This window comes from Rana temporaria, chromosome 2 (assembly GCF_905171775.1).
Source record: "Rana temporaria chromosome 2, aRanTem1.1, whole genome shotgun sequence".
In the NCBI taxonomy this organism is placed as follows: domain Eukaryota; kingdom Metazoa; phylum Chordata; class Amphibia; order Anura; family Ranidae; genus Rana; species Rana temporaria.
The window spans coordinates 231,429,722-231,453,073 of NC_053490.1; the positions used below are offsets into that span (position 1 = coordinate 231,429,722).

Sequence of the window (23,352 nt, forward strand, 5' to 3'; positions counted from 1 at the left end):
CGCTACAGAGAGCACTAGATCTCCTTTTTCTTGTTTTTTTATATGGTAGAGCTCACTGCTGAATTAGAGATTCTTGCGATACACACGGAGTTGCCAATTATCACATGGACGTGTCATATTAGGATTCAGTGGTTGATATATATGCCTAGTGACCTTTTAAGGTCGAATAAGTAAGGGGAGAGGCCATCCAGAGGTTGGATTCTTGGGTGTGCTCAATGACTCTATACCTACAACTCATGCTCGAACTCTGATACCAATAGTTTTGTTCTATGCTAGGAAACTGATCTTGTTACATTGGAAGAGTGCATCTGCCCCGGATATTCAAATGTTGTATCGTATGGTGAATAAGGTCTTACCCATATTTAAGTGCATATATAAAAGGCAGGGCCTGTCCAAAAAAGTTTAACAAGATCTGGCAGCCCTGGCTGGATATTGCGGACTCCTTCTGGAAGAATACCGCACTCTCTCAGCCATAAAGGGCTATGGGCAGGGGGGTTCTGGTGATCGCTGGGTGGCTGGGGGGTGGTTGGGGTGTGAACAGTCTGGGCGTGGGGGGGCTGGTAGAAGGTCTGGATGGATGCTTGGGTGTGCGTGGGTGTGTGTGAATGTGTAGAGTGATTTGTTCTGTATCTTACAGGTATTTCCACTATTCGTTGTGTATCTACGATAGGAGGCCAAGTGTGGTCCACGTGGGATACCCTGGAACAACTGTTGTTATTGTTCCTCCGTTGAGGGACCGGGGTACTTCTTCTCAGGGAGGGGAGAATGGTTGATTGATAGGGGCATGTTGAATTCTACGTCATTTTATGCCGGTGTTAACAATTATTGTGCCTTTTTGATGATTGTAATTGCAGAAAACTAATAAACAAAGTTTTAAAAAAAAAAAAAAAGGTGAGAGGCCATCTTTTGCACAGTGGAGGATATCACTTTGGTCATGATTACTTACCTGCACTTCACGATTGAAAAACGATTGAAATTTTTCTTCTCATCTACTTATATGGACTTCTCTTCACATTGATTTTTTTCTGTATATTTAATAAGTTTATTATTTAATTGTTTTTTTCTTTTTATTTGCGCTGCACTTTTTTTTACTTTACACCTACAGGTAAGCCTAGATTAAGGCTTACCTGTAGGTGCTTGCAATATCTCCGAGACCTACACGGTCTCAGATATTTGCAATTTCCCAGAGCGACGACTTCAACAACGCATGCGCCGTCTTGAAAGGGGTGAAGATGGATGCTCGCTGTCAGCTGTGACATTGCAGGCTTCTAATGCAGGTAATTGTAACATGATGCATAGTAGCCCATTATGCTTTACCTTTGCAGGGAAAGAGAGGAAGTAACACCCACCAGGGTTTACTTCCTCTAAGTTAAAAATCAATATTTTTTTTTATGGGGTAGTGTTTGTAGAATTTTGAGGAAAATAATGAGTTTAATCCATTTTGAAATAATGCTGTAACATTAAAATGTGGAAAAAGTGAAGAGCTGTGAATACTTTACCAGATATACAATCTGTGGGCTGCTTCCTTAAAAGAAAAAACTAAACACTCCCCTCCCCCCAGAATGACAATGCTGAAAAGACCAAGAAAGGAAAACAAATGCAGCTACCACACTGAATGACTGCTGAACTGCAATATATACAATTTTTTGAGCTGTGGAATGTGATAGAGGAGAAGAGGAGGAGGCAGAAATACAGGACTTCCCCTTTTGGGCAAAGTTTCACTTTAACTTACAGTTTGAGACCGGAACCAGTTGATTACATTTTTTTTTTTTTTTACCCCTGATATAGGAGATGTTTAGCCCCCAAAATACATTAGCTGTTGCACCCAATATACACTATGGCCGGAATCACAAAGCACTTACGCCGACGTATCTCCAAATACGCCGCGCAAGTGTAAGTATGCGCCGTCGTATCTATGCGCCGTGCCCATAAACTGAGATCCGCCTGAAAATAGGCTTCATCCGACCGACGTAACTTTCCTACGCCGTCGTATCGTGGGCGCATATTTACGCTGGGCGCATTTGCCGCTCCCATAGATTTTCTATGCACATATGCAAATGAGGGAGATACGCCGATTCACGAACGTAGTTGCGCCCTGGGCATAATATACGCAGTTTGCGTGAGTCGTACGTCCGGCGTAAAGTTATTCCCCATATAGGAGGCGCAACCCATGCAAAAGGTATGGACCAGGGAACACAAGCCGTCGTATCTTTTGTCGTTTACGTAGTACGTAAATAGGGCTGGGCATGGGTTACGTTCACGTCGTAGGCAGTGATCCGTCGTATCTTAGGGAGTAGTTCCGACGTGATTCTGCGCATGTGCACTGGGATGCGTCCACGGGACGGCGCATGCGCTGTACGTTATTCGTATCTTTATGACGCTCAATCCATCATTTGCATGGGGTCACGCCTCATTAGCATGGCTCACGCCCACTTCCACCTACGCTGGCTTACGCCGAGGAAACCCAGCGTATCTTTAGGAGAGAGTGGGAGCGAGTGCTTTGTGAATCCAGTGCTTGCAGCTGTGCGCTGCGTCGGCGTAGCGCATATTAGATACGCTACGCCCGCAAAAATATGTGCCGATGTATGTGAATCCGGGTCTATATTGTCAAAAGTATTGGGAAGCCTGCCTTTACATGCACATGAACTTTAATGGTATCCCGGTCTAGGTCCGTAGGGTACAATATTGAGTTGGTCCACCCGTTGCAGCTTCAACTGTTCTGGGAAGGCTGTCCACAAGGTTTAGGAGTGTGTCTATGGGAAAGTTTGACCATTCTTCTAGACGCACTTTTGTGAGGTCAGGCACTGATGTTGGACGAGAAGGCCTGGCTCGCAGTCTCCACTCTAATTCATCCTAAAGGTGTTCTATCGGGTTGAGGTCAGAACTCTGTGCATGCCAGTCAAGTCCCTCCATCCCAGATTCACAATACAATTCAATTTCAACTACACTAAAAAGAAATTTAAGCCTATTGATGGTCTGTTTTGTGAGAGAAGCCTTCGCTGTAATTACTTCAGCGCTACCTCTGTCTGATAGGCAGTGCTGTTCCTTGTTGATGTATGTCTGTGGTTTGTGTGTTAATTTTGTAATACGTAGCACTCCAGTTGAGACCCGGACCCGACACCCACACAATTTAATCTGACTGCAGCTGTCTGTCTGTTGATCACGGCTGACAGGATAAGCCATTTGACCCGTGTCACCAATCACCAGGGTTGGGACAGCCCTACGGACTCCATCTTTGGGTCTACATCACCTGAACTCTTACAGGTATTGAAATTTTAATCTTTTCTATAGGAATGCCCTCAGTCATGTGGTTGAAAAATATCACCAGGTAAGGTGTTAAAATACTAGAATAAGTTTTGTAATATGAACTCGAAAATCCATCAGGACCCGGGGCTTTATCGAATTTTGTTTTTGATCACTGACATAACTTCCTCAGCTGATATGGGAGTCTCCATTATTTCCTTATGTATTTCAGTCAATTTGGGAAGAGTTAAATTATCAAGAAATTCATCCATCCCTTCCGAAGTAGAAATACCATTGACAGCATAAAGATCGGAATAGAAGTTATGGAAGACCTCCATTATCCGCCTAGGATTTAGAGTGAATGATCCATCCTCCAGCTTTATTTTAGGGAGTGTCCTCGATTTAAATCTAGGTGATAATTTATGCGCCAACATTGGACCTATTTTATCTTTTAATTTATAAAACTTTAGCCCCAGTCCATTTCATGTCCTCCCCCGATTTTGCTGTAAGTGCTAAGTTTAAAGCGGATCTAGCAGCATCAAGTGCGTGAGTGGGGAAGCCAAAAGGGTCCGATTTATGTTTTTTTACATAAATCCAAATATGTCTTTTCCAATTCCTCCATTTCCAGTTGCTTTTGTTTTTTGAGTTTGGCTGCAATTTGTATTATTTTGCCCCTAATAGAAACCTTATGGGCAGCCCACAGAGTTTCGGGGGATACATCATCCGTATCATTAAAATCAAAATATTCCCGTATAGATCGTTCAATTTCCGTCATTAGGACAGGATTACCATGTTGAATTTTATATCTACGCTTTATTCCAACGCTACAGCGAGAGTCCGTGTGAATGGGTGCCTGTCGGATGCCTCCATATCGAATGGAACTCGCCAGGGCTGTCCCCTCTCCCCATTAATCTTTATCCTCACGCTCAAACCTTTGAGACGCCTCAGATCCAATCCAGATGTCAAAGGCGTAGACATAAAAAAACGTAATTATAAACTTGCCGCCTTTGCGGATGACATCCTCCTGTTTCTGACCAAACCGCTCACGACAATACCTAATTTACTCAAAGACTTTAAGGACTTTAGAACTTTGACTAATTTTCAAATAAAATTTCTCAAAATCCAACGCCCTGAATGTCTCCTTACCCACTGACACCTGCAAGCTATGCCAATCCAACTTCCCATTCTCCTGGAGAATCGCGCAATTACTTATCTAGGTATACAACTTCCAACTTCCTTAACAGATTTATACACCCTAAACTATATCCCGCTGCTACAAAATATACTGAGTGACTTAAGAAAATGGTCCTCTGGATTGTTTTCTTGGTTTGGCAGGGCCGCTATCATTAACATGAACAAATTACCTAGGATCCTGTATATCTTACAGACAAGCCCCATTAGAATCCCCCCGGCCTTCTTTTCCACTTATAAGAAAGCATGCACGGACTTTGTCTGGAATAAACTCCATCCAAGACTGAGCTATGAAAGACTCACAGCCCCCAAGCTCAAAGGGGGCATAGGCCTACCTGACATTTCCAAAAATCACCAAGCTTGTTGCCTAACCAGAATAATCAACTGGAACGTACACTACGATCACAAGGATTTGGTCAGACTTGAACACCTGTTTTCTCCCCTTCCATTGGCCCACATTCCATGGATTGCACCACACAGTACTCCTGCTGACTGTAAACGCCACCCCCTGATCCACTCCACCTTGCTTGCCTTTCGGGATGCTTGCAACAAACATAAGATCTCTTCCCTAAATGGCCCAATGACAACCCTCAGACTGAACCCGGATTTCACACCGGGTATGCACTCCGCCTTTCTAGCAGAAGGTTGGCCCCACCCAACCGTACGGGCTGGAAATTTTTTTGTGGAAGAACGACTGCTATCGCAAGCTGACCTAGCCACCAAAATGAACAGACACATTTCCCTTCTGGACTTACGTTCAAATACGACACTTCTTTAATAAACCAAACCCACGGCCAGACTGGTCAAGATGCACTACCAAATTTGAAGATTGGTGCGCGAGCAGGGAACCCCAAAGACACTTGATTTCTGCAACATACACCCTATTTTCTACTCACTCATCCAAAATCAACTGGGCTAACCAACAGTGGGAACGGAACTTCATGATTGACCTCACGGATTTAGAATGGGAAAACGTATACATGCTGACTCACTAGGGGTCAGTTAATGTTCAGATACAGGAGAACGCGTTTAAAATTCTTTCTAGATGGTACAAAACCCCTCTTAAACTACATCGCATCAACCCTTCACTCTCCAAAACTTGTTGGAGATGCAAAAGAGAGAGGTTCCTTCCTCCATATTTGGGGGTCCTGTCCCAACCTCCAGCCATATTGGAAAGAAATTCACAAACCCATCTCCCACATAACTACTTTCACTTTGGACTTTACACCAGCCCAATTCCTGCTCCATCATTCCTTGAGGACACCAAAAGGTTACTGTCGCTCTCTAGCCATGCACATGGTTAATGCGGCCAGAATGTGTATACCGATCAGATGGCGATCTGCTGACCGCCCGACCGTCACTGATTGGTTCGATTGTATCCAGAAGATTATGGAGATGGAGGAACTGATCAGGCGAAGGACACCCCATCCAAGTTTACTAGAACTTGGGCTTGCTGGATACATTTTGTATTGACTGACGAGTACAAACATATCAGGTCTGGTAGGTAACTGAACTGGACGCTGTACCGAGTAATGCACAAGAGCTGTGGCAGTCTCCTTTCCCTTACATTCCCCCCTCGTTTATACTTAGAATTATACCCTATGATCCAAGTATGCTTTCAATTTGGTTCATATTGACTACGGTCATCACTTGAATGTATTAGTCCTGTACTGATATATTATACATATCACGTCCGCATTTTTCCACTTATGCTTGTTACTTCTGATGTAATTGTTATGCATTCTCAATAAAAACTTTTACAAAAAAAAAATTGTAATATGTAGACCTTCATGCCCATTCCAGAGCTGCTGGCGACTACCAAGTCCCTTTTAGGCCCCTTTCACACTGTGCAGGGACCGCCCTATCTTTTCTCCGCTCTCCCTTTTGGGGGGATCAGATGAACCCGGACCATCTGTCCGTGTTCACCCGATCCGATAGACGGATGGAAAAGTAGCTTTTTCCTCCGTCACACTTTGGCGGATCGGAGCGGGTCGGATGTCAGCGGGCATGTCACCGCTGACATCCGCGGCTCCATAGAGGAACACGGAGCGCCCGTTCAGGTCCGCCTAAAAAAATGGCAGGCGGATCTGAACGGGCCGCCCGTGTGAAAGAGCCCTTAGTTCTTTATTCTGTTTTGTTTACGTTTTAAACCACTGTATGATGTTAAAATCTAATAAAAATTGTCAATTATAAAAAAAATAAAAAATTTAAGGAGCAGCTCCAGGAAGATACACAAAATAAGAGTTCTATACTAACATATTCCTTCAAAAGTCATGAAATCATTTTTCAAAACAATGCAATTACTTCAAAGCTGGTCATCATACTGAGTGACAGTTGAAAGCTTATAGTCCAAGTAGCAGCTGTTAGTTGATGGGGTGGGGACTTACAGAAGTACATTTATGGATAGGTGTTTCCATTGTGGTAATGTTTACTAGTAGACCATGTAGAAAAAAATGCAGTAAGCTGGTCTCGTACAGTAGGCCACCTTATGTTAGAAAGTCATATAAAAGCAACAGTTCTATATAAGCATTTATTTTACAGGCCGGTTCACATTACACTTTCTGCATTACCGATGCACTTCTGAATGCACGTTTTTTGATGCGTTCTGGTGCATTTTTTTGCTTCATCTGATTTCGGGACATATATGTTTTCCCGTGTTAATTAATTTTGTTCCATACAGAAAAAAATGCAGCATATCTAATAGACTTTTGCTGACTACACTAGCATGCACTGCAATGGTGTGAACCAAGGCCATTGGAATATAATACAACACAATACATGCATCTTTTATGCAGATTAAAAAATTCAGTGGACTGCATCTTTTGTGAACCAAGTCTTTTTAAGAGGTTAAAATGTAGCTCCACCTTTGTTTGAAATTATTAATATCACATATCTGTTCTAGAAAAATCTTCTTGCAATTTGGGGTTAATTAAAAAAAAAAAAAATGTGTAATCAAATCTGCAGGTTTGACTTTCTAAAAGTGGAATAACAAACATGGCTTTCCTGAAGGGTGTAGTTTTGTATACTGTGATTTTAGGAGTTCCTCCAGAAATGTAATTTCCTGTTTATGAAATTCGCTCCCACTCAGGAAGTCAATAAATCAGTATATAGGACTTCCAATTATAATGTACTAACGATCTGCGTGTGTGTGTGTGTGTGTGTGTGTGTGTGTGTGTGTGTGTGTGTGTGTGTGTGTGTGTGTGTGTGTGTGTGTGTGTGTGTGTGTATATATATATATATATATATATATATATATATATATATAATAAATACGCACACAGTATGTATATGTAGCAGTGGAATTTTTTTCAGCAGTGTATTAAACTGTACAGATGTTCAATTGCACTTTAAAAATACCCATTTAAAGAAAATTCTAGCAAGAATATCAAGCATTGTCTAAAGCTCTTTAAAGGCCAATTAAATATAATTTTATTTTGCTTTAGCAGAGATCATCAGTGTAAAATCTTGCATGTCAAAGATGTAAATCCTTATCTGTAGTTACATACCCCAGATGTCTTCCTACTTGACTGGGTTCCTGATGAGGTTTCTTTATTCTGCTGATCCATTATAACACCTTTGCCTCTCAAAAATGATTCTGCAGAACATAAAAAAGATAATCACTTTGATTTAATGAACTCCAGGAATTCAGCAACTTTGTGCAGGCACATTATAAGGTGGTTGTAGATGTAGCACCCTGATGTATAGGAAGGGTTGCTATCAAATTTAGTTGCCAGGCGATGGTTTCCTTGGCCAATTGTTAGGAGATCAATTGACCCCTCCTAAATCTGGACTTGTTGCACCCTTTCTCTTCTGGTCACTGGGTGGCACTATGCTAGTGACATTAGATAAGACAGTTCCCTTTGGTCCCTTGGCCTGCTGAGAGAGCCTATTTATTTGGGTGGAGTCAGGTTATCAGGGGTTCTGTGCCACCTGGACAGCTGTCTGGGTGGACGTGTGTTGCTGCCCCAGGCTGCTAGGCCAGAAGCCTGAGGCCTATCCCGGGGACATTTGGCTGCTAGGCTGCCTAAGTGCCTTTCCAGAAGCGGGAGAGCAGTGTAGGGTGGGACTGCTGCCTTGTAGTCCAACCAGAAGTAGTGGTTCAGCCAGATGGGGAACCGGCTATGGTCAGAGTTAGAAGGGGAGGCTGTCGCCACTAAGGTGTCATCCACCTTGTTACTGGAGACCACTGTGAGCAAGCTGAAGCCAGTACAAGAGGAGTCTTCTCACCAGCCAGGGACGATGAAGAACTGGGAAAACTTCAGTGAGTGCCAAGCCAGGGACCCAGTGGGACAGCTAAGGTGATGATTTGCAGAGCATCAGTGGGTGCCAAGCAAGGGTGACGCTTGAAGACTATCTGTGAGTGCCAAGCCAGGGACCCAGCAGGGAAGCAGGGGCTATGCTTGAGGAAGATACTGAGTACTAAAAGTGGAAGAGCTCAGGTTAATCCAGTGGCTACTGGATCGAAGGTCTAGTGAAAGACTGGGAGTTCGTGGAGTGAAAACCCACAGTGAGTTACTGTGGGGTAAGCTGAGAACTGTTCGTATTGCAAATATTTCAATACAACTACCGTTAGTAACGGCTACAAGATTGTTGCCATAGGAAACAGCGGTTCTACCTATACAGAAGTGGTGTCCGGCTGGAGGCCTTCACCTGTATAGCGGTCTTCCTATAGAGGTCTCGGAGTCTGCCAATTATTAATGCATCTACTAAAAGGGGTTGTAAAGGTAAAAAAAAAATTCCCTAAATAGCTTCATTTACCTTAGTGTAGTCCTCCTTCACTTACCTCATCCTTCGATTTTGCTTTCAAATGTCCTTCTTTCTTCTGAGAAATCCTCACTTCCTGTTCTTCTGTCTGTAACTCCACACAGTAATGCAAGGCTTTCTCCCTGGTGTGGAGAAAGCCTCTTGAGGGGGGAGGGGGAGAGCAGGAGGGTCAGGACACTGTTTACTTTGCAGATAGAGAAAGGAGCTGTGTGTTAGTGGGAGTCCTGACACTCCTGCTCGCCCTCTCCCCCCTCAAGAGGCTTTCTCCACACTAGGGATGAGCCGAACACCCCCTGTTCGGTTCGCACCAGAACTTTAGACCCCTGTTAAAGTCTATGGGACTCGAACGTTTGAAATCTAAAGTGCACATTTTAAAGGCTAATATGCAAGTTATTGTCCTAAAAAGTGTTTGGGGACCTGGGTCCTGTCCCAGGGGACATGTAATAAATGCAAAAGAAAAGTTTTAAAAACGGAAGTTTTTTCAGGAGCAGTGAATTTAATAATGCTAAAAGTGAAACAATAAACGTGAAATATTCCTTTAAATTTCGTACCTAGGGGGGGTGCAACGTAAGCATGTGAAATAGCGCATGTTTCCCGTACTTAGAACTGTCCCTGCACAAAGTGTAATTAAAACCGGACTTGCGGCTATAATGAATTGTCGGCTCCCGGCAATTCAGAGAGAATTCATTCATAAAAAAAAAAAGTGTGGGGGGTCCCCCCAAATTCAATTACCAGGCCCTTCAGGTCTGGTATGGATATTAAGAGGAACCCCGCCGTCAATTAAAAAAAAAAAAAAAATGATGTGGGGGTTCCCCCCAAATATCCATTTCAGACCCTTCAGGTCTGGTGTGGATTTTAAGGGGAACTCCACCCCAATTTTTTTTTTTTAAATGGCGTGGAGTTTCCCCAAAAATCCACACCAGACACCTGATCCAAGCACGTTAACCTGGCCGGCCGCAGAAAAGAGGGGGGAACAGAGTGCGGCCCCTCCCTCTCCTGAACCGTACCAGGCCACATGCCCTCAACATGGGGAGGATGTCCCCATGTTGATGGGGACAAGGGCCTCATCCCCACAACCCTTGCCCTGTGGTTGTGGGGGTCTGCGGGCGGGGGGCTTATCAGAATCTGAAAGACCCCTTTAACAAAGGGGACCCCCAGATCCTGCCCCCCCCCATGTTAATTGGTAATGGGGTACATTGTACCCTACCATTTCACAAAGGAAATGTAAATAGTTGTAAAACACACACACCGTAGAAAAAAGTCCTTTAATCCAGCGATAGTAATCCACTCGGTCCCGACTCTCTCCTCCAACGTTGTCTGTATCCAGCGACGGGTGATCTCCTCTCCTGTCCAGCGATGAGAAGATCTTCCGGGATCCAGAGCGCAGCATTGCCGGCCACCTCTCTCCGCCGGACACAGCCCGGCGAATGACGCGGCTGAAGCTGTGACATTTCTTTTATTGGTGAGGCGGGGCCACCTGTCACGTGACCCCGTCCCCCTCTGAAGCACCCTCTGCTACGTTACTGGGGAAGCTTCCCCTTGCGTCAGAGGGGGCGGGGTCACATGACGGGTGGCCCCGTCTCACCAATAAAAGAAATGTCACAGCTTCAGCTGCGTCATTCGCCAGGCTGCGTCCAGCGGAGAGAGGAGGCCAGCGATGCTGCGCTTTGGATCCCGGAAGATCTTCTCATCGCTGGACAGGAGAGGAGATCACCCGTCGCTGGATACAGACAACGTTGGAGCAGGGAGCCGGGACCGAGTGGATTACCACCGCTGTATTTTTTTTTTTTTATTAAGCAAGCTGTTTGCTGTGGGGGCACTGAACAGGAGGGAGAGGCCAGGATTCCAGAAGAGGGACCAGAGAAGGAGGATGTGGGCTGCTCTGTGCAAATCCACTGCAACAGAGCAGGCAAGTATAACATGTTATTTTTATAGAAAAAAAAGAGAGACTTTACAATCACTCTAAAGCTTGTATGATGAGCTTTTATTCTCCCCCGACTGTCTTATGAGGCTGTATGACCCCCGGCCCTCTGTCTGGATAGTGCCGCTTGGCCCTGTCACATGCACCCTACCACGAAAAAAAACTCTCTAGCAATACACAGCAAACTGAGCATCTGCAGAGTACCCCCAAGGCTCTGTTCTATCAAGAGATGGATTGGGGACAGTGGAAGAAGGGGCGGGGGAATCAGAGAAGACAGGCCTTTTTAGGGCTCTTTCACACAGGCGGACCGTATGTCAGCTTTTTCATCCATCCGTGTACGGATGAAAAAGGGACATTGATCCCTATGAGATTGCGGGTGTCAGCGAATGAACATCCGCTGACACCCAATCCCATCCAGGTCCGCAATCCTCCGATTCTGCAGACGAAGGAAAATCCTATTTTTCCATCCGTCTGCAGATCGGGTGAACACAGACAGACGGACCGTGTTCATCCGATTCTCCCCCCCCCCCCCCATAGGGGAGAGAGGAGATCTGACAGGGCGGTCCCTGCACAGTATGCGAGGACCGCCCTGCCATCCGCCGGCTCAGCGGGGATCAACGGAGCGATCCCCGCTGAGCAGGCGGAGGTTCACAGGGCGGATCATCGCGGATCCGTCCCATGTGAAAGAGGCCTTACACAATGCAGAGGATTAACCCCTTAGGTTCCACAGTGCTTATAATAAGCATGCTATGCTGCATATACAGACTGGTGTTACTGTTGTGGGTTTAGTAACACTTTAAGCCTAGGGTGCATGAGACCTAAACTTTATTAAAATCTAGCAAGGTGACACTCCATTCATAGTCTATGCATGTTATGATGTGCTGCGATGAGTTGCGCTGTGTAAAAATACATCTTTTTACGCAATGCACTACAAACCACCTGATCACAATGTTGTCCTGTGAAGAGGGCACATAGGGAGCAATTGTTTTCCTGCACTGCTCTATGCAGATCTACATAGCTCAACAAATATGTACTGAAGGAACCCTCAGGAGGAAGCCTGTCATAGGGAGAGCTGTAGAACACTAGGTGTAAATACCAGCACCCACCTACATCTAGACGTGCATTCATTTCTAGAGTACAGCCTTCGATGTCCCCCAATGGCCGATCAGCCAACACACAAACACGGAAGCACAGATGAGATGAAAGCTCCCACCTTGTAAATGTCGCCCAAATGACGTCACTGTCTTCCACTCTCTACACCAGCCACTTCCGCATATGCATTGCTCTGTCCCAGATTGTTATGGACGTCTGACAATTAGCATAGAGCAAACTTTATGAGCCCCCCTTCACAAATCTCCCCGCTCCTCCTTCTTACAGCACACAGATCTGCGTCCCCAGCACTCGGACGTGACGTCTGCCACTATACATAACACGATCACGTGATCTGGCCCTCTGTCACGTGATTCATGCGCAGCTCCCCAGAGAAGTGAGTGGTGTGTGTATGTATGAGGAACACTGCACAGACATGGCTGAGCTTCTCCTTCTGGAAATGCTTGGCTTCACTGACCTGGGACATGTACACAAGGGGTCAGCAATGGCAGACATTTTCTCATGACAGGAGTGCAGTATAAATGTGGTGAATGCTTGAGCTCTATGGCTTTGTGTTTCAGGCTCATTCACATGGACAGCCCAGGTGGTACAGCACCCAGAATTCTGCAGTCATTGTTTGAGGTCAGCTGCAGGTAGGAAGGCTGCACATGGCAATGATCGTTGGGGCGATGGGTTCACTCCATTGCAAATTGGATGTGAGATCTCCACATCCAATTCGTGATAGCAGGAGATTTTGACCAGCTCTCAATGGAGCCGGTTCACATATCTCCGCATTGGGCCCGGTACGTTTTTCACAAAAACGCTGTGCGTCTTTTGGTCTGTTTCAGGTCTGAGTTTGGCCCAAAACCAAACTGAAATTGGACCTGAAACCTTGAACCAGGACGTACCGGACCCCTGCTGTGACCCAAGTCTCAAACTGGTACAGATGTGTATAGCTTCCAGGATTCTTCTTTTTTTTCTTTGGTCAAAGCCTGGGACCCTTTCACGCTACTCTTTTTACCTTGTTTTTGCTGTGTTTGGTGCGTTTTGGGTTACCTGCACCAGGGGCTTTCTGTTCATTAAGGGCACATGGGTGCCACCCCCCCATCCATGCATCTGGCTCCTTTCAGGACGCCGGATGCATGGATTCCAATGAGGGGGTGGGTGTTTCTTTGAAGCATTGATTAAAGGCAGAGGCTTTAATAGGCTTCAAAATAGGATGGGCTCGGGGCACAGAGAACGAGAATGGAGCCCACCTGGGTGTGTTACCATAGCAAATATTAATTTGCATTTGTAACACTGATCCTCCTCCTGGCCAATCAGGAAGGGGGTTGTGAGTAAGGATGAGCTCCGGTGTGTTTTGCATTGAACACGTGCGGAGCCCACCAGGAAGTCGGCACTCGCGCTGCGCTAATCACAGCCAGGCAGACATTTCCCCATCTCTGCAGCCGAGCATCGGGAAATGTCTGCCTGGCTGTGATTAGCGCAGCGCGGGTGCCGACTTCCTGGCGGGCTCCGCACGTGTTCAATGCGAACACGCCGGAGCTCATCATTAGTTGTGAGACCCGTCACCCGATTGGCTGAAAGGACAGGCGATTCTATTGGATGCCTGGGAGGTGTCGCACGGCTGCAGCTATGGAGGAAAGGACACTGGAGCTGATGCCGCTGCCACCCACCTGGATGGGGTAAGTTGACGTGGAGGGGGGGTGGTTGATGCGTGCCCCCCCCCCCCTAAAAAAAGAAATCGGCCACTTCTGACCTGCACCTGTAAAAAAATGGACATGTGACTCAAACGCAAATCATGGTACGTTTTTATCGTAATTTCAATGGGAAGCAATGTTTTTGATGCCGTTTTCAAAACGGCACCAAAGATGCAGCATGCAGTGGTGTGAAAAGTCCCATAGGATTTAAAGGGTAATCCCCTTTTTCTTGCAAGGTAAAAATGTGGGCTAGTTAACACCACATGTGTTTCAGTTTTTTTTTATTTCTGCATCCAAAACGTATAGAAAGTAGGTTACATAGTTTCCAATTGCATAGTTCACACCAGTGCTTTTAGTTCCAGTGCGTTCCAGTTCCAGAGAAAAAAAGTAGAACACACTGCATTTTTCCTGCACAGAACTGTACCGGAACATGGTGTAACGCATAAAAAATGCACCTACATGCATCAAAAACGTGCATGCAGAATCGCATTTGGAACGGATGTGGAGAACGTTTTTGTGGTGTGATTTAGCCCTCACTGTGAAATAGCTCTAGGGACCCTTTCACACTCCTCTGTAGCAGTGTGCTGGTTTTTCTGTGTTTCTGGTGCGTTTTTGGATTGCCTGCACCTGTAAAAATTAACATGTGACCCAAAACACACAAATCGTGGTGTGTCTCTTACCAAGATATGAAGCCGCGTATTTGGTGCGCCATTTAAAACTGCTCCAAAGATGAAGCACTTTTCAAAATGCACTGTAACGCACTGGTGTGAAAAGTCCCTTTAGGATTTGAAGGGAAACGTTTTTTTCTTGCAAGGTAAAACCACAGGAAAAATGTATCGGTGTGAAAGGGCCCTAATTGTAGAAGCTGAAGTGAAAAGCTGATTGGTTGCTATGCACACCTGCACCAGATTCTGAGTAAATCTCCCCCGTCTGTGGCTCATCACATAAAAACAGATGAGCGTCTCTGTCCAGGGCCGCTCACATGTCTCTAAACACAGGTTTTGGTGAGAGGTTGCAGCCAGAATAGAGTAAGGATCCTTTCACACCAGAAACATCATGTTTACTGTGCGTTTTTACATGCGCTGTGACATGCTTTTATTTATTTTTAACCCGCATTTGCTTGCATTTCCTTTGAGGTCACTTCCATCTTCAAGCTTTTATGCATGCATGTATTTGCAGTGCAGAAAAATGCAGCCTGCCTAATTTTTTTTAATTTATTTTAACAGACCATCTAAATCTGTTAGTCCATCTAATGTTATCATCTCCCCAGACAGACTGATAATGCTGCTGTCCAATGTGTCTCCATTGCTCCTCCATCCAGAGTGGAGACACCCTAAGACAGGAAGTGTGTTACTTGCTGAATCGCCAAATGGAAAATAAAGGGAAAAAATTAAACCACCACATTTAAAGTGGTCCTAAAGGCTGGGTGATTTTTTTTTTCTTTTTACCCTAAGTCCCCTTTCACACGAGAGTCTCCATTCTGCAGGATCCGCTTGCTCAGCGGGGGATCTCTCTGCTGAGCAGGCGGATGACAGGTCCATCTCTGCTTAACCACTTGCTTACTGGGCACATAAACCCCCTTCGTGCCCAGGCGAAATTTCAGCTTCCGGCACTGCGTCGCTTTAACTGACATTTGCGCGGTCGTGCGACGTGGCTCCCAAACAAAATTGACGTCCTTTTTTCCCCACAAATGGAGCTTTATTTTGGTGGTATTTGATCACCTCTGCGGTTTTTATTTTTTGCGCTATAAACAAAAAAAGAGCGACAATTTAAAAAATATATATATATTTTTTACTTGTTGCTATAATAAATATCCCAATTTAAAAAAAAAAAACAGTATTTTTCAACGTATTTTTGTAAAAAAAAAAAAAAAAAATCGCAAATTTGCGCAAAAGTTATAGCGCCTACAAAATAGGGGACTAGTTTTTTTACTAGTAATGGCGGCGATCTGCGATTTTTATTGGGACTGGGATATCGCGGCGGACGTATCGGACACTTTTGACACAAATTTGGGACCATTCACATTTATACAGCGATCAGTGCTATAAAAATGCACTAATTACTGTATACATGTGACTGGCAATGAAGGGGTTAACACTAGGGGGTGAGGAAGGGGTTAAATGTGTATCCTAGGTGTGTTCTAACTGTGTGGGGGGAGGGGGGTGACTGGGGGAGGTGACCGATGCTGTGTCCCTATGTAAAGGGACACAGATCGGTCTCCTCTCCTCTGACAGCACGTGGAGCTCTGTGTTTACACACAGAGCTCCACGTCCCTGCTGTGTAACCGACGATCGCGTGTACCCGGCGGACATCGCGGCCGCCAGGTACACACATCGGCTTCCCAGCGATGTGCCGGGACAGTGTTTACCCGCTGCGCGCCCCCCAGAGGCGCGCACGGATAATGCACTTCAAATGACGTCCAAAGACGCCCAGTTGGCACCTGAGAGCCGCGCTGTTGACGTCTTTTGTCAATAGCGCGGGTCTCAAGTGGTTAATAAACGGAGATGGACAGAGTCTATGGGGGAGATCCGATGAAAACAGACCGATTTGTCTATTTTCATCCATTCCTATCTGATCCGATCCACCAGACGGATGAAAAATAGAACCTCCATCCATCTGGTTTTGACAGAGAGGATCGGATAATGGCAGATGTCAGCGAACATGTCACTGTTGACATCCGCCACTCCATGGTGGTGAATGGAATGTCTGATCAGGTCCACATGTCAATTTTTCAGGCAGACATGTTAGGACACTCCACCTCTATGGAGTGGTCTGTGTAAAAGGGGCCTAATGCAGTCCCTGCACTTACCTGAGCCTGCCAGGGATCCAGCACTGTGGCTGGGCGTAGTCTTCTTTACACTCTGTCTCTTTTCACATGGACTCCGGCAGCTGCAGGAGCCATTGGCTGCTGTCAATCAAATTCTCTTGGGGAAGGGGGGTGGAATGGAGTTATGCTGTGTGTCTACACACAGCAAAGAGTAGGAGCGTGGATCACCAGGAACAGCAGATCTGTCTCTATCTGTTTACATTGATAAATCCTCATACTGACTCTCGTTCCCGCGATTGTGGCCTGCCAGCCATGCGCATCAGGTCCCCCGCCATACATTGGGCGCACGTGCCTGCTATGGCTCCTTAGAGGAGTCAACGTACACCTATGGTGATTTGCGGGAATGTGCCGACGTATAACGGCGGTGGCTGCTCAGCAAGTGGTAAAAGTGATTATAAAGGTTTGTGTACATACCTCCTTTGTGCAAGGGTTTTACACAGAGCAACCTGATCACCCTTTTCTGGGGTCCCCCGGCGGTGCTCCTGGCTCCCCCTCCTTGTCGAGTGCCCCCACAGAGAGGCACTTTCCAAGGGGGCATTCATGCCGGCACGCTCCCAAGTCCTGCTGCTGCGTCCATTGACGCAGACAGCAGGACTCGGTCCAGCCCCCCCCCCCAGCTCCCATGTCACTGGATTTGATTGACAGAAGAAGGAGCCAATGGGGGGCAGCTGCAGCACAGAAGGTTTTTCACCTTAATGCATAGAATACATTAAGGGGAAAAACCCTGAGACTTTACAACTCCTTTAAGGATCAGTATACTGCAACATTTTTTCAATTTGGGTTTAATACTGTTTTAACGCTTCCATTTTATTAAACGTAATAAAATGGATAACTATACAAAGTACTATTATTCTTTAAAGGAAACCTCTAAAAGAAATATGAAGACTAGTAGAGTTGACATAACCTAAAAATGCTAGTTCCTTGGCTGTAATGCTGATTGCTTGGCCTCAGTCCTTTTTTGAGTTTGAGGGCCCAGAATAAGGCTTTATGTACACTGGCCTACATTTACCACGGCTGTGGGAAAACACAAAGCGTGGAAGAATTGATGCATTGTTTTGTGGGTTCCCATGGCCGCCTGTAAAAACATTTCTATCCTGAAAGCAATTCTTCCATGTTCAGGAGAGGAAGGGTAAAGCTCACCTAAAAGCAGGAGCTCCTAAACTCTGGTAAAAGCCTAGTGTACATTGATACAGAGGATTTTATAGAGTTGAGTTTGGGAGCTTTGGCAAGGAAAAAAAAAAAGCTTCTAAACTCAAGCTTAGGAGCTGAAATGGTGTCCTGGCGACTTGGCTTGGAAGGTGGGCAAAAAAAAAAATTTTGTGAGCCATTGGTATTACAAGTTATTACCACCAGATGTGTGAGCTGGCGCCATCTGGTGGTGAGCCGTTGGTATTACAAGTTACCACCAGATGTGTGAGCTGGCGCCACTTGGTGGTGGCCGTTGGTATTACAAGTTAAGCATTACAAGTTAAACAGCAATTCTAATGTCATTTTTCACTGCCATGTTCTTCCCTCTAATTAGAACCCCCAAACAGGATAAAATATATATATATATATATATATATATATATATATAAACACCCTAGAGAATAAAATGGTGATCGTTGCAATACTTTCTGTCACGCCGTATTTGCGCAGCGGTCTTACAAGCGCACTTTTTTGGGGAAAAAATACACTTTTTTTAATTAAAAAATAAGACTACAGTAAAGTCATAATATTAAAAAAATGGGGATAAAAGATAATGTTACGCCGAGTAAATTCATACCCAACATGTCACGCTTCAAAATTACGTCCGCTCGTGGAATGGCCACAAACTTTTACCCTTTAAAATCTCCATAGGCGACGTTTAAAAAATTCTACAGGTTGCATGTTTTGAGTTACAGAGGAGGTCTAGGGCTAGAATTATTGCTCTCATTCTACCAATCGCGGCGATACCTCACATGTGTGGTTTGAACACCGTTTACATATGCGGGCGCTGCTCACGTATGTGTTCACTTCTGCGCGCAAGCTCGTCGGGACGTGGCGCGTTGTCTGGCTCCTAACTTTTTTAGCTGGCTCCTAGATTCCAAGCAAATTTGTCAACCCCTGGACTAAAATAGTTATGTTAAAGTATATCATGGTGACAGGCAATGGCTGCCAACTCATTGCTTCGGGCATAAGACCCCAGAGAAGAACAGAGGCTGCCCTTTCCGACATCTTTGCTTAAAAAGTCTGGTTTGCCTGATCCAGAGGCTTCACTTTTTCACTCAGTTGAAAACACATATTCCTAAAACATCTTTTCGCCCTAGTTGCCATTGGTAAGATTTGATGTCAAATTCCATGTAAAATCGGCGGCAATGGCACCATCCTAATCGGTGCAACGCTGTACTGATTTCAAAAGGTTTCTGTACTACTTTTTGCGATTTTTGGGCTGCGATTTACATTGACATCTGTGCAGACATGGAAAAGCGGAAGTTCCATTTTTGGGTGGAACTCCGCTTTAAGGTCAGTGATTCTGAATTTAATAAAAGCATTGAATCCGCTTAGTAAAATTAGAAGTAATTTCTTTAGTACAGGTTTCTAATTTGGGCTTTTATAGTTTGTGCAAGGAGAAAAAGACGAAAAGCACTACCCATAGCATCAGAAAGGAGTGATATGACTTCAGACCTCGATACAACTTTGTCCACCAGTTTTTCTTTTCCAATCATTTTTATTGGTTTTTGTAAACAAAAGTGCACAAACAGATTATAACATACATAGTTTTATCTAACTTAAAGTAATCTAATATCACTTATCCGGTGCTTAGGCAAAACTAATACAATTAAAATGAAGAAATATGACCAGCTGCTGCTATAATCATAAAACTTATACGCATAAGTTCATGTCTGATGATCCTAAAGCAGCACTATGGAGTGTTTAGATTTAATAGGATGTTTTATCACAATCGGGTGTTTCTTTTAAGGGTAAGTCCAAAGTGTTCATTGGGGGGCTTGACAAATGAATGTTGGGGCACCTTTACCGCATCACGTGATTCCGCTCCCCCTCGAATGCAACACTCACCAGATCAATATAAAAGAAAGGATTGCTGGCTCTGCCAGGACATTCCAGAATCTCCTTGCTGCTCACTTCCCTGCTCTGCCCCACCCACTCAGACTGACACAGAGGGCCGGTCTCTGTGTCAGTCTGTGAGTGGGCGAGGCGGAGCAGGGAAGTGGGCAGCAAAGAGATCCTGGCAGTGCGAGGAGCAGGCAGAGCCAGCAAGCAGAACCTATGTCTTCAATGACCTGACCACCAGAGAGCGATTAACCATTTAGATGTCTGGAAGTGGCCTCTCCACATGCCAACGGGTATTTAAACCCATAAAGCCTTTCTTTTATATTGATCTGGTGAGTGTTGAATTTGAGGGGAGCGGAATCACAAGGTGCCCCAACATTCATCTGTCAAGCCCCCAATGAACACGTTTAGGAGTTCATTATAATTTGGACTCTTAATGGGACGTTTTTATCACAATCGGGTGTTTCTTTTAAGTCTAAACACTGCATAGTGCTGCTTTAGCCTTATGGACCATCAGACATTAACTTTTTGGGCTTACGTAGATTTATACACATCTTGGCATGTCCACAATATTATCTGAACTATTGTTCTTTCTATTTAAAGGAAATGGAAGGACTGATGAAATTCAAAGAAAGCGTAGAAATCCCACAGCATTTTGAGGACCTGCAGTATTATTTCAATGAGCAAGGAGAGTTGAGACACATGGTTACCAATAAACCTTTTCTTTATAACTATTACAAAAATGAATATGATCGGAACCACAAAAGGTATAAAATTATCGGGGCTATGATTACACTGTATGTTTATGAGCTACTTCAAAAAGACTGCAATCTTCAAAGAATTACCATCCCAATTGATGCTGCTGAAGATGAGCCAAGGTCTTTCTTCTTCATGAGTAAAGGATTGCCAAGTATGCAGACAAACCTGTTTGTTCTGCTTCAAGACAGTGGGGTGGTTAGAGCTGGTCAGTGGGGACAAAAAACAATATTCCATCACTCCCTACATAAAGGGACCCAGGTCCCATATATTAAGACTGCCTTAAGGGACAATGGGTCTGTGATTGTATTAAATCCAAATGACAATTTTGTGGAGATGAAGGAGGAACCACATACCCTGGTCAAAACAGAAGAGGAGTCTTGTCCTATAGATACCAGGGAAAAAGTTAGGTTCACTGCACCTCAACAAAAATTGATTGTTCCTAAAAGATGTTGCAGCTCACCAGAAGAGCACACCAGCTATGTTTGGGACCACTTCATTTCAAAAAGTGCTGCAAGAAACATATCATTCATCGCACATGGCTATGGGGGCTTAGTATTTATGGATTTACTTTGTAAGAAAAGTAAGGAGGTAATGAGCAAAGTGAGTGCTGTAGCATTTATAGACTCCAAACACCATGCTCCGCATCAGGCAAGGACTGACCCAGAAATCCAGGCTTGGTTACGCTCACATTGTAGGAGCTGGGTATTGAGCGCAAAACCTTTAGACAGACCTACGGGGTCCTTAAGGAAAATAGACTGCCCAAAAGTGTCTGCAGGTACTGAAAACTGTGACCTGGCGCCCTCTGTTGCTTTCCAGTCTATTTTTCGATTTCTCAACAGATCCTCAAAGATTCGCAGAAGTTCAATTACACCTGCACATACAATGATAACTAGAAGTTCTGCCAGGAGTAAATAATCGAACTAAGATGCTGTATCTAGTCACAGCAGATGAACTAAGAATACCATCTTGTAGGGCTTATATGTTGTGGTGTTGCGTAACGTAGATCTATCGGACAGAACTACAGATAATCATTTTCATAGATCTTTAAGACTTTTGTGCCCACCATGTAACACTTATGTATTGTGAAGGCACATGGACACTACTAAATGTAAACTATAGGCAAGTCCTTTTTTGTTTTTTATGCTTTCTTAGCATGGTAGTCTGTAATATGTTATGCAATTTAAAAAAATACAAAAATGTATGTTATAAAACAGTAAGAAAATTAATTCCTCTGTACATTTTGTCAATCTTTTTTTATCTTAGTGTGTGTGTGTGTGTGTGTGTGTGTATATACAATATATATATATATATATATATATATATATATATATATATATATATTTTTTATTTATATTATTTTTTTTACACACACTGCTCCAAAAAAAAAAAAAATGCACTTTGAAAACATCAGATCTCAATGGTGAGAAATATCATGCTGGACATCACTGATATGGACTGGGTAATGTGTTAGGAACGAAAATGACCAACCTGCAGAGGGCTGAATTCAAAGACACCCCAAAAATCAAAGTGACAAAATGTATGCAGCAGGTTAGTCCAGTTTGCTTACATTTCATTGCAGCAGCTCAAAATAGTACTTGGTAGTTTGTTTGGCCCCCACGTGCTTGTATGCATGCCTGACAATGTTGGGGCATGCTACTAATGAGTTGACAGGTGGTATCCTGGGTTATTTCCTCCCAGATATGGATCAGGGCATCACTGAGCTCCTGAATAGAAGAAGGTGCAACCTGGAGGCATCGGATGGGCCTAAACATAATGTCCCAGAGGTGATCTATTGGATTCAGGTTAGGCGAGCGTGGGGGGGCCATTCGATGGTATCACTTACTTCATCCACCAGGAACTGGTTGCATGCTCTCACCACATGAGGCCGGGCATTGTCGTCCACCAGGAGGAACCCAGGACCCACTGCACCAGAGTAGGGTCTGACAATGGGTCCAAGGATTTCATCCTAATACCAGTCAGGTTGCCGTTTTCTAGCTTGTAGAGGTCTGTGTGTCCCTCCATGGATATGTCTCTGACCCACCACCAAACTGGTCATACTAAACGTTAAAGGCAGCATTACTTTCTCCACACCCTTTCATGACTGTCACATGTGCTCAGGGTGAACCTGTTCTCATCTGTGAAAAGCACAGGGTGTTAGTGGCGGATCTGCCAATGCTGGTGTTCAATGGCAAATGCCAATTGAGCGCCACGGTGCCAGGCAGTGAGCACAGGACTCCATAGAGCAGTGGTCATCAACCCTTTCCTCAGGGCCCATCAACAGGCCAGGTTTTATGTATTACCTTGGGGAGATGCAGACTAGAATGCTGCAATCACTGAGCAGCAAATGATATCACCTGTCATGTATTTCATTATCTTGTAAACCTGGCCTGTTAGTGGGCCCTGAGGTCAGGGTTGATGACCATTGCCCTAGGGCAGTGTTTCCCAACTCCAGTCCTCAAGGCACACCAACAGGTCATGTTTTCAGGATTTCCCTCAGATGAAACGGCTGTGGTAATTACTAAGGCAGTGAAACTGATCAAATCACCTGTGCAAAATAATGGAAAGCCTGAAAACATGACCTGTTGGTGTGCCTTGAGGACTGGAGTTGGGAAACACTGCCCTAGAGGATGTCAGGCTTTCAGGCTACCCTCATGAAGTCTGTTTTCGATTGTTTGTTTGGTCAGATACATTCACACGAGTGGCCTGCTGGAGGGCTATGGCAGTGCTTATCCTGCTCCTCATTGCACATACCGGTCCTGCTGATGGGTTATGGACCTTCTATGACCCTGTCCAGCTCTCCTAGAGTAACCCTGATGTTTCTATGT

General features: G+C 44.7%; 2 protein-coding genes across 8 annotated transcripts in view; one reads left to right on the forward strand and one right to left on the reverse strand.

Annotated features, from left to right (window-relative positions):
- SENP7 (SUMO specific peptidase 7) overlaps positions 1 to 12,542 on the reverse strand; it is a 133,512-nt gene extending 120,970 nt beyond the window's left edge. For 2 of the 6 annotated variants that reach the window (XM_040336604.1, XM_040336603.1), the window contains exons 1-2: positions 12,226 to 12,321; positions 7,941 to 8,029 (exon numbers count right to left, since the gene is read on the reverse strand). In XM_040336604.1, coding sequence (XP_040192538.1) covers positions 7,941 to 8,029; positions 12,226 to 12,247 — 111 coding nt within the window. In that variant the 5' untranslated portion in view covers positions 12,248 to 12,321. The other 4 variants (XM_040336608.1, XM_040336607.1, XM_040336605.1 and 1 more) reach the window with 3 other exon arrangements.
- Positions 12,543 to 12,581: 39 nt separating this feature from the next.
- LOC120926544 (putative protein FAM172B) lies at positions 12,582 to 21,785 on the forward strand. Of its 2 annotated transcripts, none has more exons than XM_040336610.1 (2): positions 12,582 to 12,605; positions 20,372 to 21,785. In XM_040336610.1, exon 2 carries the CDS (start codon positions 20,375 to 20,377, stop codon positions 21,440 to 21,442), a length of 1,068 nt encoding a protein of 355 aa, XP_040192544.1. In that variant the 5' UTR covers positions 12,582 to 12,605; positions 20,372 to 20,374; the 3' UTR covers positions 21,443 to 21,785. The 2 variants fall into 2 exon arrangements, with proteins under 2 accessions (XP_040192544.1, XP_040192543.1); XM_040336609.1 differs by lacking the exon at positions 12,582 to 12,605 and adding an exon at positions 12,612 to 12,861 and having other exon boundaries at positions 20,372 to 21,784.
- The last annotated feature ends 1,567 nt before the right edge of the window (positions 21,786 to 23,352 follow it).